The sequence below is a fragment of the Taeniopygia guttata genome, chromosome 26 (genome assembly GCF_048771995.1).
Source record: "Taeniopygia guttata chromosome 26, bTaeGut7.mat, whole genome shotgun sequence".
NCBI classification, from domain to species: Eukaryota; Metazoa; Chordata; class Aves; order Passeriformes; family Estrildidae; genus Taeniopygia; species Taeniopygia guttata.
The window spans coordinates 3,271,971-3,299,852 of NC_133051.1; the positions used below are offsets into that span (position 1 = coordinate 3,271,971).

General features: G+C 52.7%; 1 protein-coding gene across 1 annotated transcript; it reads left to right on the top strand.

Annotated features, from left to right (window-relative positions):
• Window positions 1-676: 676 nt before the first annotated feature.
• Window positions 677-27,556, top strand: MFSD4A (major facilitator superfamily domain containing 4A). Its single transcript, XM_030291978.4, has 10 exons — window positions 677-1,052; window positions 9,189-9,387; window positions 10,889-11,128; window positions 17,023-17,191; window positions 19,555-19,670; window positions 20,445-20,618; window positions 21,924-22,071; window positions 23,811-23,881; window positions 24,062-24,182; window positions 25,941-27,556. Exons 1-10 carry the CDS (start codon window positions 823-825, stop codon window positions 26,003-26,005), a joined length of 1,533 nt encoding a protein of 510 aa, XP_030147838.2. The 5' UTR covers window positions 677-822; the 3' UTR covers window positions 26,006-27,556.
• Window positions 27,557-27,882: the final 326 nt, after the last annotated feature.

The following is a 27,882-nucleotide window of genomic DNA, read 5'->3' on the forward strand; positions in this document are numbered from 1 at the left end:
CATTCCAGAGGCGCGGCTCACGGCATGGGCGAGCTCCGGTGCCCGGCCGGCCACCTGCAGCCAGCGCTCGTCACGGCCGAGCTCCACCGGCTCTGCTCTGCCTGGAAAGAGTGTTCTAAAAATTGCCAGCCTTCCCCAGCTAAAGTAGGTGAAATATTTATAAACCCATCCTCCAGAGAAGACCTTTTGCGTAAGCATCAACCGCTCCGGCTTTAAAACCCGCGCCCTCCCCCCGCCCCAAGGCAGCTTCTGCTGCTTACCCGGGGAAGGGGCAACTTTAATTGCGTTTGTCTGGCACGCTGGCACCTTTTCACGGCCACGGGGGACCGCGGGGAGGGCTGGCAGCAGGGAAAAAAAAAAAAAAAAAGGGAATTTCTGGATTTCCTGCCTGGGCTGTGCTCTGTTCCATCGGGTGTAGCCGCTTTAATACCGGGGGGGGCCGCGGACCGCGCAGAGGGGTCGCCCCACTTTTGGGAGGATGGGAGGGAAGCAGATGAGGAGGAGGAGGAGGAGGAGGAGGAAGAGGAGGAGGAGGCGGGTGAGGAGGATGGGGAGGAACACACGCCGCTCCTTTCAGCGCCCGAGGGATGCGCCGGGGTCCGGCGGGGCGGCTCCGGGGGCGGCGGGGATGGAGAGGGATGGAGAGGGGCCCCGCTCCGCCCGGCCCCGGAGGCGGAGCCAGCGGCCGGCGCGGCGGGATCGGGAGGCACATCCCGCAAAGGAGGAGCGGGGCCGGGCACGGCAGCGGGGCGGCGGCGGGGCCCCAGCCCAGCGCCGGAGCTCCAGCAGCGGGGCCGCCCCGCGCCGCCGCCGCCGCGCAGGATGTGGTGGGACGAGCGGGTGTCGGCGCGGTTCCGGAGGAACCTGCAGCCCACCCTCACCTACTGGAGCGTCTTCTTCAGCTTCGGCCTCTGCATCGCCTTCCTGGGGCCCACGCTGCTGGACCTGCGCTGCCAGACCCAGAGCTCGCTCTCGCAGATCACCTGGGTCTTCTTCTCGCAGCAGTTCTGCCTCCTGCTCGGCAGCTGCCTCGGAGGGGTCTTCAAGAGGACGTAAGAGCCTGGCAAAGTCCGCGCTCCTCCCTCGGGGGGTTCCGCTGCCCGCAGACCCCCGTCACTTAGCCCGGCTCGGGGGTGGGCAGCGCCGGCAGCCCCGGGCCGGGCTTGGGGGGCTGAGCAGGGACTAGGAGGGCTGAGCTGGGCTCGAGGGGCTGAGCCGGGCTTGGGGGGCTGAGCCGGGACTAGGGGGGCTGAGCCGGGTCTGGGGGGCTGAGCTGAGCCGGGCTTGGGGGGCTGAGCCGCGTTTGTGGCGCTGAGCTGAGCTGGACTAGAAGGGCTGAGCCAGGCTTCAGGGACTGGGCTGAGCCGGGTTTTGAGGGGCTGAGCCGGGCTTGGGGGGCTGAGCCGGGCTTGGGGGACTGAGCCAGGTTTGAGGGGGCTGAGCCAGGTTTGAGGGGGCTGAGCCGGGTTTGGGGGGCTGAGCCGGACTTGAGGGGCTGAGCCGGGTCTGGGGGGCTGAGCCGGGTTTGAGGGGCTGAGCCGGGTTTTGAGGGGCTGAGCCGGGCTTGGGGGGGTGGCTGAGCCGGCTCTGGGGGGCTGAGCCGGGTTTGAGGGGCTGAGCCGGGTTTTGAGGGGCTGAGCCGGGCTTGGGGGGGTGGCTGAGCCGGCTCTGGGGGGCTGAGCCGGACTCGAGGGGCTGAGCCGGGCTTGGGGGACTGAGCCAGGTTTGAGGGGTTGAGCCGGGTTTGAGGGGCTGAGCCGGGTTTTGAGGGGCTGAGCCAGGTCTGGGGGGCTGAGCCGGGTTTAAGGTGCTGAGCCGGGTTTAAGGTGCTGAGCCGGGTTTGGGGGGCTGAGCCGGACTCGAAGGGCTGAGCCGGGTTTAAGGTGCTGAGCCGGGTTTAAGATGCTGAGCCGGGTTTGGGGGGGCTGAGCCGGGCCGGGATGCTGCGTGGGAAAACCATTCCCGAGTGGAAGCTGTCGCGGAGGGTCCGCAGCCTTTTCAGCCCCGGAGGGCAGGGCAGGGGAGGGGAGGGGGTTCCTCCCCTGGGCAGCCCCGCTCGGCCCCGGTGCGGTTCCATCCCCCCGGAGCGGAGCCGCCGCTCCCTGGAGCTCCGCGCAGCGACAGCCTCAGCGTGAAGTTCCATCCAGAACTTCCCGCGAGGGTTTTGTTTTGTTGAGATTTTTTTTTTTCCCATCCTTAACCTTGGTTCTTTATCGCCCAAGAATATTTTTGGAAGTGTGTTTGAATAACCTCGGCGTCGGAAATGGTGGCAGCGCCGCGTTTTGCCACGAGTTTGGGCGAACACGTGGAGGGATGCGAGTGGTCCTCGTAGTGTGGCAGAGGGGGAGGGGGGACACCGGGCCGGGGGCTCGGGGGGTCAGCGGGGACCTTGAGAAGCCCCAAGAGAGACCCAAACAGGGATTGGCAGCGAGCCTCGTGTCCAGGATGTGCTGCAAATAAATAACCCGTGCTGGCTCAAGGCTGAGGATTGCCAGGGAGGCGTTTGATTTGGGGCTCGGTGACAGCTCCGGGCATCAGCTGATTGTTTACGGTGTCACCGATCCTGGGGCGGTGATGTAACCTCCGTGTGTGTGTGTGAGTGTGTGATCCACGCACCGCGAGTGGGGCTGAGATGGGACAGTTCCCCGGGAATCCTTTAAAAACCTCTCGGTGTGCATTGAGGGCTGAATTCCCCAGGAATCCTTTAAAAACCTCTCAGTGTGGGTTAAGGAGAATCCTGGCTGAATTCCCCAGGAATCCTTAAAAAATCTCCCAGTGTGGATTGAGGGGAGCCCTGGCTGATTTTCCCAGGAATCCTTTAAAAACCTCCCCGTGTGGATTAAGGGGAATCCTGGCTGATTTCCCCAGGAATCCTTTAAAAATCTCTGCGGGCCCTGCCTGAGTTCCCCAGGAATCCTTTAAAAACCTTTAAAGACATTTTTAAGGCTTATTAAGGGGGTCTTGGTATGGATTGAGGGGAATCCTGGCTGAATTCCCCGGGAATCCTTTAAAGATCTCTCGGTGGGGATTGAGGGGAGCCAGAAAACCTCTCGGTGTGCATTGAGGGCTGAATTCCCCAGGAATCCTTTAAAAACCTCTGGGAGCCCTGGCTGAATTCCCCAGGAATCCTTAAAAAATCTCCCAGTGTGGATTGAGGGGAGCCCTGGCTGAATTCCCCAGAAATCATTTAAAAACCTCTCCGTGGGATTTGATGTGAATTATGGTTGAATTCCCCAGGAATCCTTTAAAAATCTCTGGGAGTCCTGCCTGAGCTCCCCAGGAATCCTTTAAAAACCTCTTGGTGAGGATTTGAGGGGGAATCCTGGCTGAACTCTCCAGGAATCCTTTAAAAACCTCTCAGTGTGCATTGAGGGCTGAATTCCCCAGGAATCCTTTAAAAACCTCTCAGTGTGGGTTAAGGGGAACCCTGGCTGAATTCCCCAGGAATCCTTTAAAAACCTTTAAAGACATTTTTAATGCTCATTAAGGCGCTCTCAGTGTGGATTGAGGGGAATCCTGGCTGAATTCCCCAGGAATCCTTTAAAAACTGCTCGGTGTGATTTGATGGGAATTCTGGCTTAATTCCCCAGGAATCCTTTAAAAACCCCATCGATGTGGACTGAGAGAAGGTGTTGGAGCACCTGTGAATCCCCTGGTCCCCCGGGAGGAGGGGACAAGCAGGATTTTGGGGACAGCTCCGGCAGTGCTGGCTCAGCAGCAGAGCCTCTGCCAGCCTCGCATATGCTTGGAGGAGCAGGGAAGGGAAATGCAGAATTCCTGCTGCCAGAATTCCTGCTCCTTCCCAAAGCTCCGGCTCTTGGCTGCACAAAACCCAGCGGGGCTTTTGTGCTTGGAGATTCCCAAACTTTGATCTCCCCAGCTGGGTTTAGGGAGGAAAGAGTGGGCTTGGTGCTGGTGGTGAACCAGGATGTGTTTGGGATTTTGGAGAAAAAGCGATTTGTGAAGTGTCTGTGAGCCCCACTGAGGACTGGCAGCCCTGCCAGGCAGGCAGGAGGGAATATTTGGGATATTTGGAGCTTGTGAGTGTTGTGGGGAGGTTCCTCAGAGCCTTGCAGCCTCCAAATGTGTGGGAATAATAATTGTTCAGGCTCCAGGAGCTCCGGTACAATCCCTTCTTCAGGGATGGATGGATTGAGCCGTCCTGCCAAGGCTTCATAAATCAGATTATGCCGCCCTCAGGGCCTGGGTGCTGCTCGGGAGGGAGCACTGGACAGCTCATCCTTTCCAAGTGAGGAGATGGAAACTGCTGTGGAGCATCCCTGGAGTGGGGCTGTGAGCTGAGTGTGCCTGGGGGGTGCAGATTTTGCTGCTTCCTTTGGATTAAATCGCTCTGGGTGACCCGTGAGGGACAGCAGAGCTGGGTCTGGGGCAGGAATGGGTGGTGGCTCCTGAAGCCAGGTTCTCCTGTCCCCAGAGAAGCTGCTGGGTGCTGCTCCTGGGTGGGAACCCAGGGCTTCCCTCTGGCTGCCCTGGGACCCTGGCAGGGGTCAGGAACCCCCCTGGACAGAGCCCCAGAGACACTGGCTGTGATCTCTGCCCATGGAAAAGAGTTTTCAATCTTACAGGATGAATTACCAGCTCTGAGTGTTTGATATCAGTAATAATTAAGTGTGGCACGGGTGCAAAAGTAAAATTTTAGGATTCTAGATGAGGGGTCCAAAGGGGACAAGATGGAGGAAATTGGGTGTGCCTTGTCCTTTTTCTCCTTCTTCATGCCCTCCATGTTTCACTGTGGTGTTGGCATTTTTCTGTTGGTTCAGGCTGGGGACACACTGTCCAACGTAGGTGACAGATATTGGCACGTTATTGTAAATCCAGCACAGGTAGTTTGTGGTATTTAATGTTTGTACCATCCCACTGAGGGCAGAGCCCCACACGCTGCCCTGCAGGACAGAGCTGCGGCAGGGCAGCAGAACATGGTAGAGATAAACAGAATAAACAACCTTGAAACCAGCACAAACTAATTATGACTTTTTCTTAGGCAATGGGGCTGAAAGACAGAGACTTTTTGCAATATCAGAATCACCAATACCTCAGATTCCGACACTCCTGGAGCTCTGGAGGAGAGATTTCAGTGCTGCTCTGTCCCTTCAGCTCCAAGATTTCCATTTCCTTGCAGGAAATACGAAGTTTGCCAGGCCGAGGGAGGGAGGAACGAGGTGCTGCTCTGTCCTGCAGTGCTGGGGTTGCAGCTGCTCCCTTCCCTGAGCCTTTGGGGGTGCAGAGGCAGCCCCCAGAAAATGGGGTTGGAGCTCTCAGGTCCACCTCGGGCTGCTGCTCCCAGGGACACCCCTGGGTTTGCTGGGGTGTGTGAGGAGCTCTGCCCCAGGAAATGCAGATTTTCCCAGGGGGTTGCATCCCTGGGGCTGGGGTTGGAGCCCTCCTCAGTCCCTGCTGCTGCTGGGGGGGCTCCAGGAGAGCCCCCAAAAGGACCCCTGAGCTCCTCTGAGCACCCCAAGGACTCCTCTTTCCTGGAATCGCCTGGAGAAGATTCCCAGGAGCCCCGATGGGCTGTGGGAAGCAGGAGCAGGATGGAGATGGGATGGGAGAGCTGGGAGGACTCAGGCACACGAGGAGGAGGTGAAATTTTGGGGAAATCCCCACTCCTGGCACTGCCAGCTCCAGGGGGGAGCTCGGTGCACCTGCATTTCACTTCCTTTCCCCGTTTTGTTGCATTTCAGGCTTGATCTGTGAGGCTGAAGTCCTGCACAGGCTGGTGGCAGAAGCACCAGAGTGCCCCAGATTGGTGCTGGGATTTTTTATTTTTTATTTTTTTAATTCAGAAATGGCATTTTTGTGTCTTGTTGAAAATTCGCTTTTGCTCCCAGGGTTTGGGGCAGCCCTGGGCTGATCCCAGTGGTGTGGGCAGAGGTGAGGAGGGCACTGGGGAAACTGGAGCTGTGCTGGAGCCTTGGGCAGACTCGTCTCAGTGTGATCCAACCCTTTAATTCCCCTTTCACAGCCCCCAGGGACTGTCCTGCTCCAAAATTCCCATCTCCTGGAGGTTTCTGGAGCTCTCAGGACACTTCGCTTGTCACTGTCGCCTTTTGTCGCTCAGAGAGGAGCACTGGAGGAGCCCCTTGGGGACACAGAACTCCCCGAGGCTGGGACCTGGAGGCTGCAGTGGGATAATCCTCCCCTCCTCCACATCCTCACCTTGTCCCCTCGGGGCTTTGCCTTTCTAATGACCAGTTTTGCAAGTCTGAGCTGGCCCGATTATCATTTTTTTCCTCTTGATGTGAGCGATTTGGAAAACGCTCCCTGAGGTAGTGGAAAATTAAAAAAAAAAAAAAAAAAAAAAAAAAACCAACCAAAAAAAACCACAAAAAAAACCCCAAAAAAACCAAAAAAAAACCAAAAAAACCTGTGCCGGGAGGTGAAGAGATCCTGCTGCAGGGGGAACGGGAGGTGGGGGATCCCAAATCCCTGTGCAGGGACAGGGGAAGCTTTGCTGGCTGGGGCTGCGGGGTTGGCTCTGGAATTGCCCATCCCGATCGGAGATGAAATTTGGGACATTTCAAGGCTCCTGTCACACCCCGGAGCCTGCCCTGGGCTGTGCTGGGGACACAGAGACCAGGCTGGGACATCGGGGCTGCTTTTCCAGCCCTTCCGAGGGGTTTGGCATCATCAGGACAGGCTGGACTCGCGGGGTGCCTCATTTTGGGTGATTCCCGAGGGTTTTGTGTCTCGGGAAGTCACCTCTGGGTGCTGAGCTGAGCCCCCCAGCTGCCCCTGGGGGCTGGCACTGGTGGCAGCAATTCCCTGCTCGCCCCTGGTGCCAGGGCCACCCTGGGCTGGTGGCATTTACAGGGGGTACAATTGTGTCATTAACCCACGGCTGGGGCAGGAATTTTTACCCGGGGTGACATTTTTAATGCTCGTTAAATCAGTTTCGCTGGTGATGGCTCCGCTCCCCATTCAGGCAGGGGGGGTTCTGCAGAGGAGGCGTTTTGGGGATGCTCCGGGAGGTTTCCCCATCGCTGCCAGCCTGGGATCGCCCCGCTCCGGTGCCTCTGAGCCTGCAGGGAGCAGCCTCGGCTCTCCGGGCTCGGGGCTGCTCCTCTCCCCTCCGCCAGCCGCTTTCCTGCCGTGACTGTGCACATCTCGCCCGGCTCCCTCCCTCCCTCCTTCCCTCCCTCCTTCCCTCCCCCGGGAATCCCGGGGCTCTGCTGCCAGCGGCCAGCGGTGCTCACAGCTTGGAGGAGATCGTCTGCCCCTGCTCCTGCCCTGCGCTGGGCACCGGGGGGCTCTGGCACGGCCAGAGGGACCCAGAGATGCAGGAGGGGGGCAGGAGGGGCAGGAGAGGGGCAGGAGAGGTGCAGGAGGGGTGCAGGACGGGCAGGAGGGGCAGGAGGGGCAGGAGGGGTGCAGGAGGGGCAGGAGAGGTGCAGGAGGAGCAGGAGGGGGTGCAGAAGGTGCAGGAGGGGCAGTGGCATGGCCAGGGATGGTGACAGGGCCAGTCAAGGGACAGGGCCAGGAACAGTGACAGGGCCCGGGGCAGTGACACAGCCAGGGCCAGTGACATGGCCCAGGGGCAGTGACAGGGCCAGGAACAGGCCCAGGGCAATGACAGTGGCAGTGACATGGCCCAGCAATGGTGACAGGGACAGGGGCAGTGACAGGGGCAGGGGCAGTGACACAGCCAGGGACAGTGCCATGGCCCAGGGGCAGTGACAGGGGCAGTGACACAGCCAGGGCCAGTGACACAGACAGGGCCAGTGACATGGCCCAGGGGCAGTGACATGGCCCAGGAGCAGTGACAGGGACAGTGACATGGCCAAGACAGTGCCATGGCCCAGCGATGGTGACAGGGCCAGGGCAGTGACAGGGGCAGGGGCAGTGACACAGCCAGGGCCAGTGACATGGCCCAGGGGCAGTGACAGGGCCAGGAACAGGCCCAGGGCAGTGACAGTGGCAGTGACATGGCCAGGACAGTGCCATGGCCCAGCGATGGTGACAGGGCCAGGGCAGTGACAGGGGCAGGGGCAATGACACAGCCAGGGACAGTGACATGGCCCAGGGCAATGACAGGGGCAGTGACATGGTCGGGACAGTGCCATGGCCCAGTGATGGTGACAGGGCCAGGGGCAGTGACATGGCCATGGCCAGGCTGTCCTGGCAGGGCACGAGGGTTGGCAGCTGGGTCTTCTCCACCCTCCTCCTCCTCAGAGCCTTCTCCAGCCTGGCTGGGCTGTGGGGCAGGGATGGGGGGGTTTTCCTGGATGGGTGCTGCTCAGCCCCACATCCCCCAATTACTGCTGATGACCCACTGCCACCACCCCGGGGCTGTGACAGGGACCTGCCGGTGTCCCCATCTCTCTGCTCCTTCCATGTTCACTGTCTGCTCTTCCTTCCCTCCTTCCTCCTTCCTCCCTGCCATCCCTCTTGGGATCTCTGTGCGGTGCCAGCCCGGGAGCTGCTCACTGCCAGAGCCAGGAGGGGACAGATCACATCCCTTGGAGGGGACTTGCCTGTGGCAAGCACATTTCTCTCACTTTCAGGATTTTTCGTAGAGGTTCACAGAGAGAAATGAAAGAGAAAACAATTTCTATTTCTGCTCCTTGTTTTTCCCACGTGGAATGTGTTGGGAGAATTGTTTCCCTGGGGTGATGCTTGGTTGGATTCTGGTGAGGATTGTTTGAGCCTGGTGGCCAATCCAACCCAACCCAATCCAACCCAATCCAATCCAATCCAATCCAATCCAATCCAATCCAATCCAATCCAATCCAATCCAATCCAACCCAATCCAATCCAATCCAATCCAATCCAACCCAACCCAACCCAATCCAATCCAATCCAACCCAATCCAACCCAATCCAACCCAATCCAATCCAATCCAACCCAATCCAACCCAATCCAACCCAATCCAACCCAATCCAACCCAATCCAATCCAATCCAATCCAATCCAATCCAACCCAATCCAATCCAATCCAATCCAATCCAATCCAATCCAATCCAATCCAATCCAACCCGCCTGGGGCTGGGCTCTCAGAGAGGGTCACGAGTTGTGGTTAGAGTTGGAGATAGGGTTAGACATCAGATTCTGACACTACACCATAAGTTCTTGGTTTATCAGCTGTAGCCACACCATGCTGTAAATCCATGTCCCACAGGTGACTGCTGCTCTGGTGGTGGCCCTAATTCTGTGCTGCTGTCCCCTCCCCAGGCTGGCCCAGTCCCTGCTGGCCCTGTTCGCCTCGTCGCTGGCCATCTCGCTGGTGTTCGCCATCATCCCGCTGTGCCACAACGTGGTGCTGCTGGCCGTGGTCATGGCCGTGGCCGGGCTGGCCATGGGCTGCATCGACACCATCTCCAACATGCAGCTGGTCAAGATCTACCAGAAGGACTCTGCCATCTTCCTGCAGGTGAGAGCGGGGTCCTCAACCCCCCTGAGACAGATTTAGGAGGGGCTTTAGGAGGAATTTCTTCCCAGAAATGGTGACTGGGCATTGGGAAGGTGCCATCACCGTTCCTGGAAGGCCTGGCTGTGGCACTGTGGGGTCCTTACCATCCCAGTCAGATTTAGGATGGACTTTAGGAGGAATTTCTTCCCAGAAATGGTGACTGGGCATTGGGAAGGTGGCATCACCATCCCTGGAAGTGTTTGTGGAAAACCTGGCTGTGGCACTGCGGGGTCCTTACCATCCCAGTCAGGTTTAGGATGGACTTTAGGAGGAATTTCTTCCCAGAAATGGTGACTGGGTATTGGGAGGTTGGCATCACCATCCCTGGAAGGTCTGGCTGTGGTACTGAGGGCTCTCACTGCCCCAGGCAGGTTTAGGAGGAATTTTTTCCCAGAAAAGGTGGCTGGGCATTGGGAAGGTGGCATCACCATCCCTGGAGGTGTTTGTGGAAAGCCCAGCTGGGGCACTGTGGGGCCCTCACTGCCCTGGGGAGGTTTAGGAGGGACTTTAGGAGGAATTTCTTCCCAGAAAGGGCAGCTGGGCATTGGGAAGGTGGCATCACCATTCCTGGAAGTTCTGGCTGTGGCACTGTGGGGCCCTCACTGCCCTGGGGACATTTAGGATGGACTTTAGGAGGAATTTCTTCCCAGAAAGGGTGACTGGGCTTTGGGAGGGTGGCATCACCATCCCTGGGAGTTCTGGCTGTGGCACTGTGGGGCCCTCACTGCCCTGGGGAGGTTTCGAAGGGACTTTAGGAGGAATTTCTTCCCAGAAAGGGCGGCTGGGCTTTGGGAGGGTGGCATCACCATCCCTGGAAGGCCTGGCTGTGGCACTGTGGGGCTCTCACCACCGTGGGGACATTTAGGATGGACTTTAGGAGGAATTTCTTCCCAGAAATGGTGACTGGGCATTGGGAAGGTGGCATCACCATCCCTGGGAGTTCTGGCTGTGGCACTGTGGGGCCCTCACTGCCCTGGGGAGGTTTAGGATGGACTTTAGGAGGAATTTCTTCCCAGAAAGGGCAGATGGGCACTGGGAGAGCGGCATCACCATCCCTGGAGAGCCTGGCTGTGGCACTGTGGGGCTCTCACCACCCTGGGGAGGTTTAGGAGGGACTTTAGGAAGAATTTCTTCCCAGAAAAGGTGGCTGGGCATTGGGAAGGTGGCATCACCATCCCTGGGAGTCCTGGCTGTGGCACTGTGTGGCTCTCAGGACCGTGGGGACATTTAGGATGGCCTTTAGGAGGAATTTCTTCCCAGAAAGGGCAGCTGGGCATTGTGAGGGAGGTTTTTGAGGAAAGTGGCACCAGATCTGGTGACACGCTGCTGTCACGTCACAGGTTGGACTCGATCACCTCAAAAGTCTTTTCCAACTTAATTAATTCTGTGATTCTGAGGAGGAGGAGGAGGAGGAGTTGGGGGGCTCTGCCACCCTCCTGCTCCAGCATGTCACCTCCTGCAGGCCTTGCACTTCTTCGTGGGTTTCGGGGCGTTGCTGAGCCCCCTGATCGCCGACCCCTTCCTGTCGGACACCAACTGCATCCTGGCCAACGGCACGGCCAACGCCTCCAGCAACCTCCCGCACATCCGCAAGTCCCTGGTGCCGCACCACCCGGGCAACCTGTCCCACTACGAGCTGCCCATGAAGGGCATGGTGGTGACACGCGTGTCCTACGCCTTCTGGATCATGGCCCTCATCAACGTAAGTGCCGCGCGCGGCCGGCCGGGATCATCCCGCTCCACGCCTCTGTGGGGTTTGGAAATGCGGGGGAACTTGGCAGAAATGATGATGTTTGACTCTAAATTAGAAGGTTAAAATTTTTTTTTATTATAATTATATTATAACACATTAATTTATTATTTAAAGGAGATACTAAAACTACAAACCTACTTTTTCTAACTACCAAATCTAACTAACTCACAACTCATGACCCTCTTTGGAAACTCCAGCCCCAGGTGGATCTGATTTACCATCAGGCTCAAACAATCCTCACCAGAATCTATCAAGTAATCAACAATTCTCCAAACGCAATCCACATGAAAAAAAAACAAAGAATAAACCCAAAAATTTTCTCTTTTTTCCTGCTATACTCTTCTATAAAAAAAAATCTTAAGAGAGAAAAACATGTGCTTACCACAGCGGGGTTTGTGGTGTTTGGGGGGCGCAGGGAAAGGGTCGTGTGTTCCAAATCCCATTTTCCTCAGGGCACTTCCCTGCTGGGTGTGCTGGGATCGATTCTGGGGTCTGTCCCAGCTCTCTGGGAGCTCTGGTCCCTCCAGCACCTCCCAGGCATGAGCTGCACCAGCAAACCCTGCTCAGATCCAGAGTTTTTCCTTCACTGGGAGGGTGGCATCACCATCCCTGGAGGTGTTTGTGGAAACTGTGGCACTGTGGGGCCCTCACCGCCCCAGGCAGGTTTAGGATGGACTTCAGGCTCAGCTGGGGATGGCCTGGCAGGAGGGGATTTGCAGGGAAATTCCCAGGAAATTGCCCATCAGTGACCTGGATGATGGGACAGGAGTGATCAGGGCCTCTCTCTGGTTATTATTTCCCCTGGAGGTCACAGCAGGTGTCACAGTCCTTCCTTTGAGGGACCTGGTGTCCCTTCTGCCCACCTGAGGAGCAGAAAAATGGGTGATCCTGCCCAGCAGCTCCTTCCCTCTGGAATTCAGCTCCCAGAGCTTGAGGATGTGCACATTCCCCTTCTCAAACTCTTGGTTTGCCACCCCTCCACCAGCACCAGGCAAAGGGAGCTGCCCTTCCTTTCCTTGGGCTCTCTCCATTTATTAAATCATTACAACATATAAATTACAATTTATATAAATTATTAAATTATTAAAACACCCCCATTTTCCCCCATCCAGGGGTTTCCAGGCCCTCCCAGCTCCCTGGGGCAGGTGCTGGGATGAGTTTCTGGGTGGAGTTACCCAAAAAAAGGCACATCCTGGGAGGAGAGGCAGCTTTAATCACCACGGGAAATGTGATTTTCATTGCTCCTGAGCAAACCCAGCAGAGTTTCACACCTCCTTTGAACCCCATGATGTCTCTGATTTTTGGGGGCACCCGTGGGAATTTCCAGAGCCCTCTCTGTCCCCTGCAGGGGCCTGAGGGGATTTTGGGGCTGTGGGTTTGTGCATCAGGACACAAGTGGGTGGAATACAGAATTCCCAGGATTCCCACGGGAACACCAGGAATGTGGAAGGGAGGCTGAGAGACTGAAAGGTTTGGGATGAGGGTTAAATAACAAACAAACAGTGGGGAGTTGGATGTGCTCAACTCCTGAGCCAAGCTGTGAGTGCCTTTCCCAAATCCTTATGGAGGGAACTGATTTTATTTTATTATTTTATTTTATTTTATTTTATTTTATTTTATTTTATTTTATTTTATTTTATTTTATTTTATATTTTATTTTATTTTATTTTAATTTGTATTTTTTTAGTTTGTATTTTATTTTATTTTGTATTATTTTATTTTGTATTATTTTATTTTGTATTATTTTATTTTATATTATTTTATTTTATATTATATCATTTTATTTTACTTTATTTTAACCACCCCAGCCTGCTGGAGATGCTGGGAGCAGCTCAGCTCCAAGCTGCTGATCCTTTTCAAAGTGGAAACAGCAGAGGAAGATGATGGGAAGGGGTTTTTAAACCTCCAGGGACGTGGATGAAAAGAGTTAACAACAAAAATGGAAACAGCAGCTTGGTTATAAAATGGCCAAATCCCACATTTCCAGCCCGGTTTTTGTGTGGATTCTGACAAGGCACGAGCTGAAATGATTCATTTCGAGCTCTTGCATTTGTTTGGAGTGGAAATGTCTCAATCCCACTCTGGCACTCAGAGCTGACAGCGGAGCTGTGCCGATGTTTTTGAGGCAGAATGGGTTTGCTTTGGGAAAATGAAGCAGCTCAGCACAATCCAAACAAAGCGCTTGGATCGCTCCCAGCCAAAATCTTTCACTCGGCAAGCACAATTTTTTGCCTTTTCATCCCGATTTTGGAATAAAACCCCCATATTTTAGAGTTCAGTTGTCCCACAGATGGGAAATTTCATCGCCCAGCCCGCTGCAAGGGGCTGGAAATGAGGGAAATGTTCCTTGGAGAGGAGAGGTTTGTCAGGAAGGTGCTTCCCAAGGGAAGCGTGGGACACTCCTCCAGAGGAGCCGGGGACACAATGGCAGGGAAGGATCCCGGATTCCTGGGGGAACAGGCAGAAATAGCAGCAGGAGGGAAGGAAGGAGCTGGAATATCCCCAGGCTGAGCTTGTGGAGTTTTTGAGGGTGGGTAAAAGCTGCCAGGTGAGGGAGGGAGCAGCTCTGGAATTTGGGAAGTGTTGGGAATTGGGGGTTCTGCTTGGCCAGGTGACAGAGGGAGCAGCTCTGAGAATTTGGGAATTTTTGGGTGTGATGAATTGGGGGTTCTGCTTGGACAGGTGATTGAACAGATCCGGGAATTTGGGAATTTTTGGGTGTTGGGAATGGGGGGGTTCTGCTTGGCCAAATGACAGAGGGAGCAATTCTAGGAATTTGGGAAGTTTTGGGTGCTGGGAATTGGGGGTTCTGCTTGGCCCTTGGCTCCTGGTGGGGAATGCTCTAGTGCTCCTTTTTCCCTTGGGAAAAGAAAATATTCCTGCTGAAAAAAACCGCCAAAAAAAGCAGCAAAAATAGTCAGGGAAGGAATTCTGGGAATAAATGGCACCAAAATCTGGCTGTCCAGGAGGGATGGGCAGGGGTGGCCACAGCCATGGGTGGGACCTTCTAAAAGTGTCCCAGCCTGGTTAAAGCCATAAGGACCTGCTGGATTTAAAGGTGAGGGTGTGGAGAGCAGGGAAAACCCCACAGTGGGACTGGGAATTGGGGAATCCCAAATTGGGGGCCAGGGATACACCCAGAGTGGGACTGGGAATTGGGGAATCCCAAACTGGGGGCCAGGGATAAATCCAGAGTGGGACTGGGAATTGGGGAATCCCAAATTCAGGGCCAGGGATACACCCAGAGTGGGACTGGGAATTGGGGAATCCCAAACTGGGGGCCAGGGATAAATCCAGAGTGGGACTGGGATTTGGGGAGTCCCAAACTGGGGCCAGAGTGGGACTGGGAATTGGGGAATCCCAAACTGGGGCCCAGGAATTGGGGAATCCCAAACTGGGGGCCAGGGATAAATCCAGAGTGGGACTGGGAATTGGGGAATCCCAAATTCAGGGCCAGGGATAAATCCAGAGTGGGATTGGGAATTGGGGAATCCCAAATTCAGGGCCCAGGATAAAACCAGAGTGGGACTGGGAACTGGGGAATCCCAAACTGGGGGCCAGGGATAAATCCAGAGTGGGACTGGGAATTGGGGAATCCCAAATTCAGGGCCCAGGATAAAACCAGAGTGGGACTGGGAACTGGGGAATCCCAAACTGGGGGCCAGGGATAAATCCAGAGTGGGACTGGGAATTGGGGAATCCCAAATTGGGGGCCAGGGATACACCCAGAGTGGGACTGGGAATTGGGGAATCCCAAACTGGGGCCTCGTCCTCGAGGCTGGGAGTGCCCAGGGCCGTTATCTGCACAGCCAGGCCCTCTGTGGGGGGGCAATATTTTTGCTAAATCTGCAATTCAGAAGCATGAAATCTGGTCCTGACCTCCGGAAGGATCAGAACTATCAAGCAAATGCATTTTTCTTCCATGGGACCGAACTCACTGTTCCTATTCCCATTGTTCCCAGAACAATGCAAACCTCATAAATGAATTCAGGCGCGAGGGGCGGGCTGTGAGGGAGGAGGGGGGGGGAATTCTCCATACATTTAAATCATGCCACGAGCCAACAAAAGGCAGGAAATTTGGAGCTGGAGCTCACACTTGCTCCCAGACATGTAGAAAACAAGGGAATGAGCTGTCACTTAGGATTTCCTGGCTTTCTCCCCCAGTTGGTTGCAGTGTAAACAGCGCTGGGCTGTGCTGGGAGGAGATGGGAGAGCTTCGCTCCCTCACTCCCCTCTGTTTCCTCACCAAAAAAAAGAAAAAATGAAAAGGAAAGAAAAAAAAAGAGCCAATCCCTCTGGAATTGGAGGCACCACGGAGTCGTGGGTGTGTGCTGGGAGCGGGCTCATCCCATGGGATCACCGTGCCAGGGCTCCTGCGGCCCCATGGGGGTGGCACTGTGTGGCAAGCACATTTCTCTCTCACCCTCTCAGGATTTTTCATAGAGGTGCACAGAGAGAAATGAAAGAGAAAACAATTTCTATTTCTGCTCCTTGTTTTTCCCACGTGGAATGTGTTTGGAGAATTGTTTCCCTGGGGTGATTGCTTGGTTGGATTCTGGTGGGGATTGTTTGAGCTGATGGCCAATCCAATCCAACCCAATCCAATCCAACCCAATCCAACCCAATCCAACCCAATCCAACCCAATCCAATCCAATCCAATCCAATCCAATCCAATCCAATCCAGTCCAATCCAATCCAATCCAATCCAATCCAATCCAACCAATCCAATCCAACCCAATCCAATCCAACCCAACCCAATCCAACCCAACCCAACCCAACCCAACCCAACCCAATCCAACCCAATCCAATCCAACCAATCCAATCCAACCAATCCAATCCAACCAATCCAATCCAATCCAACCAATCCAATCCAATCCAATCCAATCCAACCCACCTGGGGCTGGGCTCTCAGAGAGGGTCATGACTTGAGTTAGAGTCAGAGAAAGTAGGTTTGTAGTTTTAGTATCCTCCTTTTATATAGTTTATTGATGTATTTTAGCATAGTTATAATAAAGAAATAATTCAGCCTTCTGAATTGAGTCAGACATCAGCATTTCTACCCATTGGGTTCGCCTGCATTTGCAATAGGACTGTGGGAATTGTGGTGGGACCGTGGAGCGCTGGAGCATCCCTGGATGCACAGAGGAACCTCAGAGCTGTGGCTGGGCCCTCCCTGCTGCGCTCAGGCAGTGCCAAGGGGCTGCTGGAGGTCACTGGGCTGTCGCTGTTGGCCTGGGAACCACAGGCTGCTCTCTCAGGAGGTGCTGAGCAACCCCTGCTAATGGCTGGGGATGGGGCTGGCAGCAGCTCCCGCTTCCCTGCTGCAGAACTCCAGCTGCTCCAGGGTTCCACTCTTTGGGCAGCAGCAGCACATGAGGGTTGGACACCAGAACGTTTGGGGTTTGTAGGGCTGGCACTTTGGGAGCTTTGTCCCGGGCTCCCTGCGCCCGTTTCCAGGTCAGTGCTGGAACCTGGGCCTGGCTGGGGATGCCCCAGCAGATCAGGAGACTTTTCTCACAGTTTTCTCCCTCTTTTCCCCTCTCTCCAATCCCACCCAGCCTCCATACCTCCCTCAGCATCTCCTTGTTCCATCCCCATCTCTCTTTGCTCTCAAAATTCCCTTCAGGCACCTCCCCCTGTGGGATCTGAGCCCAGCACCTCAAAACGCTGTTGCTGGGGGAGCTGGGCTGTGCTTTTGGGGTGGTTTTGGGGTGTTCAGGTGCTCACCCACCCCTCTGTCCCCTCCCCAGCTGCCCGTGCCCATCGCTGTGTTCTTCCTGCTCTCCAAGGAGCAGATTTTGGGATGTTCAGGTGCTCACCCACCCCTCTGTCCCCACCCCAGCTGCCTGTGCCCATCGCTGTGTTCTTCCTGCTCTACAAGGAGCGGATGGTGCCCTGCTTCAACGGCAGCAGCCACCCGCTGCTGTCAGCTGACGAGCTGGCCCTGGAGACACGGCCTGGGGACAAGGACGAGCTCTCCACCGCTGGCCCGAGACCCCACCCAGCTGCAGGTGAGCTGGAGTTGCCTCTCTTGTGGGTTTTGGGGAGAAAAATCCGTATGTGAGCGCGTCTGGGTGTAATGGGAGATCCAACACTGCTGTCTGAGGAGGAAACAAAGAGTGCCAAATGTGCATGGGGATCTCATCCAGGAATAACCAAACAACCCATTTGGTGGCCAGTTGCCCTCAGATTAGATGGAATCTTGATCAGAGGTTGGTATCAGTCGATTTCTCAGGGTTCTGAAGGTCAGGGTGACCCTGAGATCATGAAGAGTCTTTGCCTCCTAGCCCCGCAGCCAAAGGAGGAGCCTGGAACGCTCTGATTGTGCTTTCAAGGTTGTTTATTTCTCTTTATCTGTAACATTCTTTCTCTGACCTGCCGAGCTCTGCCTGGCAAGGAGGCCGTGCCATTCTGCCCCGAGCCTCGGGCAGCTCCCACCTTATAGACTCAAAACTACGTGTCTGTGTTTACAATTTATTATCTATTCCCATCACCCATGTTAGACAGAGAATCTCTACCTTAAACCAATAGAAAAGTGTCACCACCACAGCAAGACATGGAGGACAAGATGAAGGAGAAGAAGGTCAGGACACGCCCAAATCCCTCCATCTTGACCCCCTGAATTATATTCTAAAAACCCCAAAATTCTACTTTTCCACCCTGTGTTAACTCAACTACCACACCACTCAAACCCTTGTCTCCTGTAATTCCTCATACAAAAATGACAGCTTTTTCCACGGGCTAAAATCAAAGCCACAGATATTTTTGACTTCCTGCCAGGGTCTCCGAGCCCCTGCCAGGGTCTGGAGACAGCCAGGGCAGCCAGAGGGTGTCCTGGACTCTGACAGGTATCCCAGTCCCAATGAGGCCTCCAGGTTTTGTTTCTCTATTCCATGTTCCTCCAACCCTGGGCCCTCCAACCCTTTAGGGACACGTGGCAGTTGTGCCCCTTCATCCCCTCCTGGTTTTGGGTCACATTTCTTACTGATTATTCAATTTAAAAGTGGTCATTGTGCTGCAGACGCTGATTTTTACAGGAAAGGAATAAGAAATAACAAATTCCCCTTCCTTGTTTGAGGGGAAAAGTGAAATCCAGCATTAGTTTGCGCTTGACCTCATGGCTGCACCCTGTCTTGGGGACAATGGTGACATTGTTCTTTCCTAGCCAGGAGAGACGTGTCACAGTCAATTCTTTGGGCAAACAGTGAATCTCAGAAGTAAATAAAGTTTAGGACTATGGGGAGTGTTCCGTGTTATTCCTGGAAAGATGGCTTTGCCCCTGGGCGATGAAAGGGGACTTCAGGGAATTCTTCAAGCTCAGGGGCGATGCCAAGCTCCGTGTGTGTTCCCCTTCCCCAAAGGTGCCTTGTTGGGTGCAGGATCCCTTATCCAAGGAATGGGAGCTCTCCTGGGGCCCTGGGAGCATCCCCAGGGATGTGGGGGTTTGGGCCACGAGTGCCCTGGTTGTGTTTTTATTGCCTGTGAGAGCCGGGCCAGATGTGGGGAGCCCCAAAATGGGAAAAGGAGCACGAGCAGCTGCAGTAAGAGAATTGGCAGGAGAGCCCAGGGTTTTGGGGTGTGGAGAGCCCAGGATTTTGGGGTGTGGAGAGCCCAGGGTTTTGGGATGAGGAGAACCAGGATTTTGGGGTGTGGAGAGCCAGGGTTTGGGGTGAGGAGAGCCAGGGTTTTGGGGTGAGGAAAGACCAGGGTTTTGGGTTGTGGAGAGCCAGGATTTTGGGTTGTGGAGAGCCCAGGATTTTTGGGTTGTGGAGAACCCAGGATCCCTGGGGGTGTGGAGAACCCAGGATTTTGGGTTGTGGAGAACCCAGGATTCTGGGGTGTGAAGTGCCCAGGATTTTGAGGAGAGGAGAGCCCAGGGTTTGGGGTGTGGAGAGCCAGAGTTTTGGGTGTGGAGAGCCCAGAGTTTTGGGTTGAGGAGAGCCAGGATTTTGGGGCATGGAGAACCCAAGATTTTGGGGTGAGGAGAACCCAAGATTTTGGGGCGAGGAGAGCCAGGATTTTGGAGTGTGGAGAGCCCAGGGTTTTGAGGTGTGAAGAACCAGGGGTTTGGGGTGAGGAGAGCCCAGGATCCCTGGGGGTGTGGGCAGCAGGTACCCCAAAGAACCAGGATGCGAGGCTGTGGGGATCCAGGATCCCAGGCGGGGGGCAGACCCCACAGCCATTCCCATTTCCTTCTGGAAGCCCAGAGGAAGGTGAAGGTGGAGCCCCCCAAGCTCAGCAGTGCCTCACGTTCGGGGTCCTGCTTGGGTCTGTCCTGCAGCTGTCCCCCAAACCAAACCCCACTGAGGGCTGGCAGCCACCCAGCCCCAGGGGGACGCTCTGGTCAGGTTTGCTTTGCATTGTTCTCCACCAGGTCACAAGGATTTGTTTAGCTGCTGCCAAAGCAAGAACTTCCGAGGGGTTTCCTTCACCTACTTCGCCGTGCACATCACCGGGGCTCTGGTTCTCTTCATGACTGACGGGATCGTGGTGAGTTCAGTTGCCCAAATTTATGGATTTTTCCCTTCCAAATCCCTGTGACACCCCCAGGGGCTCCTCAGTGTGGCAGGCACATTCTTCTCGCTCTCTCTGGATTTTTCACAGGAGAGCACAGAGAGAAGAAAGAGAAAACAATTTCTATTTCTGCTCCTTGTTTTTCCCCATGTGGAATGTGTTTGGAGAATTGTTTACCTGGAGTGATGGCTGGGTTGGATTCTGGTGAGGATTGTTTGAGCCTGATGGCCAATCCAACCCTCCTGGGGCTGGACTGTCAGAGAGGGTCAGTTGTTAGTTATAGTAGTTAGAAAAAGTAGGTTTGTAGTTTTAATATCTTCTTTAAATAGTATATTAATGTATTATAGTATAGTTATAATAAAGAAATCATTCAGCCTTCTGGACTCAGACATCATCATTTCTGCCCACCAGCTCACCTGCATTTCCAATACTTCAGGGGTTAATGGTGAGAAGGGTTAGACAGCCATGGGAATTTCCCAAGCCCTCCCTCTCCAAGGATAAGCAACCCTGAGCTCCAAATGTGACATTTGGAGAGTGTGGAACCCCCAGAGGGCCGGGCAGCCCCTCGGGGAGGGAGATTCTCTGCAGCCTGAGCTTTTCCCTGGAGCAGCTGTGGAGCTTTGCCCTTTTAGGACAGCCCAAACCCCACATGCTGCTGCTGGTGGGTCTGCAAATCCTTCCACCACACAGCTGAGGGACGGAGGAGGCCGAGGTGCCCACGGGGATGTGACAGGGAGGTTTTTCCTGCAGGGAGAATACTCAGGCTTCGTGTACAGCTACGCCGTGGAGGAGCCGCTGTCTGTGGTGCACAAGGTGGCCGGGTACCTGCCCAGCCTCTTCTGGGGCTTCATCACCCTGGGCAGGCTCATCTCCATCCCCGTGTCCTACAGGATGAAGCCAGCCACCATGGTCTTCATCAACGTGGTAAGGATGGGGCTAATTCCTCTAATGCCTCTCGGCAGGTGGGTTTGGAGCCCCAGCTCCTCTCACACCTGGGGGGTTTGCACAGGTAGGGTGGGCAAGGTGCCCTCCAGGCAGCCACGATTTAAAATGTGATTTCCCGGCTTTCCTGAGCCTGCTCCTCAGCTGGGACAGCAGCAAGGAGAGCTAGCACTAAAAAAATGCAATTTTATTGACGTGGCACGGTGACTCCTTGTCCACAGGGAGGTGAATTCCTGGGATAGCCACAGGGAAGGGAAGGCAGGTCAAGCTGTAAATTCTCTGCAGCAAAGCTTGCTGAAGTCAATAAAACACCTTGGGAGAGGGGCAGGAATCCTTTTGGGATGTGTAAGGAAGATCTGTGTGAGGACATGGCAGAAAACAGGGAGGGGATGATCCCAATCCCACTTCTCACAAAGAGAAAAAGCACGAGCAGGCAGTTAACTTCTTATTTATTTAAACCAGAAGTGATTTGGTGGCTGTATTTTGATAATAGAGCACATTACAGTGTGGAAAGAAGATTTTGGGGTGTTCTGAGTAAAAATCCACCTGGCTGACGCCGACCCTGTGCAGTGCTGGGAGCTGTTGTAGGATCCAGCAGCTCCTGGAGTCGTTGCAGCATTATCATAACAAATTCCACCTCGAATTTGGCTTCTTTAGGATCCAAATTTCTCCTGAGCTGGGATATCAGAGCTCCCTCTGCTGACTCTGCCCTGGATCACTGGGGCTTTTCTCAGTTTTTGGTTATTTCCCCTACAAGCCAGAGGGGAGGGAAAGTTGATTTAAATGCAGTCGTCTCTTTGGCTTTAATGCTGTGGCTGCTTTCTCAGCAGTTATTGAGAGTTAATTCTGTAATTATTGAGAGTGACTTCAGTGTTACTCAGCACAATAAAGAATTATTAGTGATTAAGACATGCAAATATTGCAGAAGGTACTAGTGTATTTAAAAGTATATTTTTCAGATAGAACCTTAAGTTTCTACACAATGAAATTGAGACTCAATTATATAATTGTATAATGAAAATTATATGATGAAAATCAGCAAATTCTTTAAAGCCAGATGGATTTTCTTTGGCCATTCAATTTCTCAAACACTGATTTTTTTTTTTTTTCCCAGCACATTTTCTGTTCCAGACTATTTCCCACTAAAAATAAACGTTTTTTTCTCTTCCAGAATATTTCCTATTAAAACCAAACTCCAGAATATTTCCTATTAAAACCAAACTCTAGAACCCTGTCGCACTCAGCATTTTTCTGACTGATTTTTATTTTTGTGGCTGCTGCTCACAGGTCGGGGTCCTCATCACCTTCCTGCTGCTCCTGATTTTCTCCTCCAGCGTGGTTTTCCTGTTTGTGGGCACAGCATCCCTGGGGCTGTTCCTCAGCAGCGCCTTCCCCAGCATGCTGGCCTACACCGAGGACATCCTGCAGTACCGAGGTGAGCTGCCCTTGGGTTGGAGCCCCAGCCTGGCTCAGGGGCTCCGTGGGGTGGAAAAGTCTCTCCTCCAGCCCGAGCTTCCAAAGAAAGGCTCAGCAGTCTCTGTTGTTCGGTCTCAAGGCAGTTTATTGCAAGTTATCTAAAAGATTTTCTCCTTGGGCTGCTGTGGTTTGCTCACAGCTCAGGCAGAGGCACACACACACCCTGACATCCTCTCTGACTCCCGACTGCTTCTTCTCTCCCCCTCTGCCCAGGGCTGCTGCTGTCTGTTATATGGTACATTACGTGTTACATGGGTACAGTTTGTCCCCAATGCCCATTACCTATATTAAATGGTGCTTTTCTATCTTTTATATGGTACATTACGTGTTACATGGGTACAGTTTTTCCCCAATGCCTATTACCTATATTAAATGGTGCTTTTCTACTCTAAACCAATCTGTGAGTGCCAACATCACCAAGAACATGGAGGGAAGGAAGGAGAAAGAGGGAGGACAGGGCAGGCCCAAATCCCTCCATCTTAAACCCTCTGACCCCATGTACAAAACCAAAACCCCCCTGTACAGCACTCAGAAATTCTTCCCTTTACTTTGTAACTACTTCTACTCTAATATCTAAACTTTTGTGACTTCTTGTTCCACCTGCAAGGTTGGTAAATCATTCCATGGCTCAAACCCAAAATCACAGCTGTTTCCAGCTGCCTGCCAGGGTCTCAAATGCTTCTGACCTGGGCCCGGAACATCCAAAAATGTCTGAGGGACATTTTGAGTTCCAACACCCTTTAACCAGCTGCATTTTTAGATCCCATCCTCATTTTCAGCTCCTTCCCTCCTCCCTCAAGAGGCCTGGAAGTTCAGCTTTGCTTTTACAGCAGATTTGTTGCAGGGGAGTGTGCAATTCTCTGTTTCGCTGATGAATAAAATAAATAAAATAAATACTAAAGAGCCCAGGCAGGGATCCAGCCTTGGCTCCTGGTTTGGGGAGCTCAGGGAGTGGCAGGAGTTGCTTTGGGGGGAGACAATTCTGAAAACATCACCAGAGCCTGGCCAGTCCCCCAGGAGCTCCCTGCCAGCCTCTGCCTTGAGGGCAGCGAGGCAGAAAAACAAAAACCTTTACAGCAAGAGGCACCATCAGCTCAGTCAGCACAGAAGGTGACAGCAGATTGAATTTTTTTTACTTCAATTTTTGAATTTTTTTTACTTTAATTTTTGAATTTTTTTCCTTCAATTTTTGAAATTTTTTTACTTTAATTTTTGAATTTTTTTACTTCAATTTTTGAAATTTTTTTACTTTAATTTTTGAACTTTTTTACTTCAAATTTTGAAATTTTTACTTCAATTTTTGAATTTTTTACTTCAATTTTTGAATTTTTTTGACTTCAATTTTTGAATTTTTTTACTTCAATTTTTGAATTTTTTTTTACTTCAATTTTTGAATTTTTTTACTTCAATTTTTGAAATTTTTTACTTCAATTTTTGAATTTTTTTACTTCAATTTTTGAAATTTTTTTACTTCAATTTTTGATTTTTTTTACCTTACTTTTTTACTTTTACTTTTTTTTTACTTTTTTGCTTTCACCTTTCTGCACTACTGCAGGTCTGCAGAGGGATTTTCAGCATTAAGTGGGAACATACATTGAGCCTTGGTGACTTTTGTGTGGTGAGACCCATGGAAAAGCTTTAAAAGGAGCACAGGGTGGCCCTGCTGGCTGTGCCACCCCTTGCCCCGTTTCCTTGCAGGTTGTGCCACCACCGTGCTGGTGACTGGGGCTGGCATTGGAGAGATGGTGCTGCAGCTGCTGGTGGGCTCGGTGAGTAGCCAGGAGGTGGCAAAACCCAAAATAAATTTGGAATTTAAAAAACAACCTCAGTTCTGCTTCTGGGCGCTGCCTGAGCCTCGCCCAGCAAAGATGATCCACCAGGAATCTGAGTGATGTCTGATCACTATTTTTATTTCCCAGATTTTTATTTCCCTATTTTTATTTCTGCAGATTATCCACGATCGGGGCAGCTACAGTTTCCTGGTCTGTGGGATGATCTTTGGATGCTTGGCCTTCACCTTCTACGCCCTGCTGGTGTTTTTCCACAGGATGTACCCCAAGCCCTGCCCAGGTAAGGCAGCCCCAGCCCCGAGCCCTGCTTTGGGATGGGAGCAAGAGCAGCACCAGCCTGACTCCAGAGATTCCAGCAAAATGCAAGGAAATGTTTATTTTGCTGCTGCTTCCTCTCTCTTTTTCCTGCTTTGTCTTGCCCACAAAGCCTTGGCAGCCACAGCTCAGGGTTTGCTTTCTTTTCTGCTGGGGAAGGCAGGGGAAAAAAAAAAGCAGGAATCACAGACAGCACCAGCTTCCCTGGGCTGTTCCCTGGCTGAAATCCAGGGAATAAGCAGGGCTGCCATCCAAGGGCAGCTGTCAGGCTCGGGAAAAACCTCACTGATAAAGGATTTTTGAGTGATCACCTCAGCCTGGAGCTGCTGGTTGTTTTTATAGAAAAGGAGCAGAGCTGGGCAGGCAAAAAACGCGTCCAGGTGTGGCCGGGGCTGGGCTGGGCACGGGTGGGGTCACACCTGGAGGGCTGAGCCCAGTCCTGGCCCCCAGTTTGGGGGGCTGGGAAAGGAACGGAGCTGGGAAAGGGACTGGAGAGTCCTGAGGGAGATGGGAAAGGGTTGGGAGAGTCCTGAGGACCTGGAAAAATGGAGAGTCCTGAGGGAGATGGGAAAAGGTTGGGAGAGTCCTGAGGGAGATGGGAAAAGGACTGGAGAGTCCTGAGGAATTGGGAAGGGTTTGGAGAATTCTGAGGGAGATGGGAAAGGGTTGGGAGAGTCCTGAGGGAGCTGGGAAGGGTTTGAAGAGCCCTGAGGAACTGGGAGAATGTTTGGAGAGTCCTGAGGGAGAAGGAAAAGGGTTGGGAGAATCCCAAGGAACTGGGAAAATGTTTAGAGAATCCTGAGGGCACTGGGGAAGCTTTTGGAGAATCCTGAGGGAGATGGGGAAGGGTTTGGAGAATCCTGAGGAAGTTGGGAAGGGCTTGGAGAGTCCTGGGGGAGATGGGAAAGGGTTGGGAGAATCCTGAGGAACTGGGAAAATATATAGAGAATCCTGAGGAAGCTGGGAATGGTTTGGAAAACCCTGAGGGGGCTGGGAAGGGTTTGGAGAGTCCTGAGGAAGCTGGGAAAATGTTTAGAAAATCCGGAGGGAGCTGGGAAGGATCTGGAGAGTCCAGAGGGAGGTGGAAAAGGGTCTGGAGAATCCTGAGGGAGACAGGAAAGGGTTGGGAGAATCCTGAGGAATTGGGATAATGTTTGGAGAGCCCTGAGGGAGCTGGGAATGGTTTGGAATATTCTGAGAGATCTGGGAAGGGTTTGGAGAGTCCTGAGGGAGCTGGGAAGGGTTTGGAGAGACCTGAGGGAGCTGGGAATGGTTTGGAATATTCTGAGAGATCTGGGAAGGGTTTGGAGAGACCTGAGGGAGCTGGGAATGGTTTGGAGAGTCCTGAGGGAGCTGGGCAGGGGCTCAGCCTGGAGCAAAGGAGGCTCAGGGGGAATTTCTGGCACAGCCGGGGGCGGATTTGGGATCTCATCCCAGGGAACAGGGACAGGATGAGAGGGAACGGCCTCAGGCTGTGCTGGGGAGGCTCAGGAATCAGGAACCAGCAGGAATTTCCTCACGGAAAGGTTGTTACACGTTGGAAGTGCCCTGCAAGGTGGAGGCCCCATCCCCGGCGGTGCCCAGGGAAGGCCTGGACACGGTGGGGATGTGATGGAATCACATTCCTGAGGGGAAAACCTCACACCCACCCCCTTTAATTTCAATAAAAGTGTAATAAAATGTCAATAAAACGGAGGTGAAACACTGAATGAATGTTTTGCAGAGCTGGACGAGGCCTCCCCTGAGAAAGCAGCAGCGCCCGAGGACACGGGGCAGTACCAGCGCTGAGGGCGGCGCAGCTCCGCACAAGCAATAATCCGAATTAAACACTCCTCCCCAGGCTGATTCCGCATTTAATGAACTGAATCACACGAGTTCTCTGCAATCAAAAGCACAGCGGGTGGGGTAAGGCAGAATCGAGGAAATCGAGCCCAAAATGTCGAGCTGAGCACCGGGGTTGTGCCAAAAATCCTGCGAGTGCCAGCCTGATACTGGGACTAAAAGCAGGGCTGTTTGCACAGCAGTTCCTCCTGCAAATCGACTTTTTTTTCCTGAAAATAAACATTTTTTTCTCCAGAAAATAAAACTTTTTTTCTCCAGAAAATAAAACTTTTTTTCTCCTGAAAATAAAATTCTTTTCTCCTGAAAATAAACTTTTTTTCTCCTGCAAATGGAACTTTTCTCCTCCTGAAAATGAACACCTTTTTCCTCCTGAAAATGAACTTTTTTTCTCCTGCAAATGAACTTTTTTCCTTCTGCAAATGGAACTTTTTTCCTCCTGCAAATGAAACAATTTTTCTCCTGAAAACAAACTTATTTTCCTCCTGAAAATGAAACTTTTTTCCTCCTGCAAACCGAACTTTTTTCCTCCTGCAAATGGAACATTTTTCTCCTGAAAATGAACAGTTTTTTCCTCCTGCAAATGAACTTTTTTCTTCCTGCAAATGAACTTTTTTCCTCCTGCAAATGAACTTTTTTCCTCCTACAAGTGGAACTTTTTTCCTCCTGAAAATGAACCTTTTTTTACCTGCTCAGGACAGAGGGTGGGAAGGAAAAGCTGCTCTCTGCTCCTCATCCAAGACTGAATGTCTCCCAGCTCGGTCACTTTTTATTTCTGGCCTCTGGTGCACAGGAACCCCCTGGAATTTGCAGCACAATCCTGGGTTTTAATTTATTTTTGTGACTAATTCTGTGTCACCTCCCCTGGTCCTTCCAAAGGGGGGTCCCCCCTTGGCAGAGCCCCCCGGGTGCACACAGGCAGCAGGGCCTGTCGCTCTTTGCACACTTAATTCCTGTATATTCCACACTCTAACCAGTGTCTTACTCAGCATGCTCAGGCCTCTGAAATTATTTTAATTAATTATTTGCTTTTTTTATTTTTTTTAATAATTTCTGGCGGGGTCGGGGGAGGGTTTATCTTTGTTTTTTTTTTAAGTCAAGAATGAGCTCTGCTGGTTCATTTTGCTTTAAGTCACTCCTCGAGCTGCAGTGTCTTATTTTAATGTTGGTTTTATTTCCAACTTCCGAGAGAGAAGGGATTTTTTGGCTTTTTTTTGTGTTTTGTTTTTTTTTTGTGGGTTTTTTTTTTTTTTTGGGAGCCAGGCTCCAGCTGCTTCACCCGTGCAATCTCCTCATCCAGGTGCCTTGTGTAAGGTACTCCCACAGCCCACGCATGGCCTGTCCCAGCCACCAGGAAAGGACTGGAATTTTTGGGGAATGCCAAGCTCCTCCTGCCAGGAGTGGCTGTGGATGCGACTCCTTGCTTGAACTGCTGTATGTGATGTACATATGTACGTGTGTATATAGAGCAGTGTTTAATTAAAGGTGATTGATTGCTAATTGCTGGCTGACTGCACTCATTCCAACACCCCCAGTTCCCAGTTCTTAAATTCATAAAATGAAAATCTAACAGGGGTTTTTTTTGTTGTTTTTTTTGGTTTTTTGGGTTTTTTTTGTAAATTAAACTGGTTTTGGCATTTGAAGAGTTGTGGAATGGTTTGGGTTGGGAGGGACCTTAAATCCCACACAGCCTGAATGGGATCTCTGCTAGGGCTGGAAACAAATCCCAGGATCTGCTCTGGGGCTGGAATCAAATCCCAGGATCTGCTCTGGGGTTGGAATCTCTGTTAGGGTTGGAATCAAATCCCAGGATCTGCTCTGGGGCT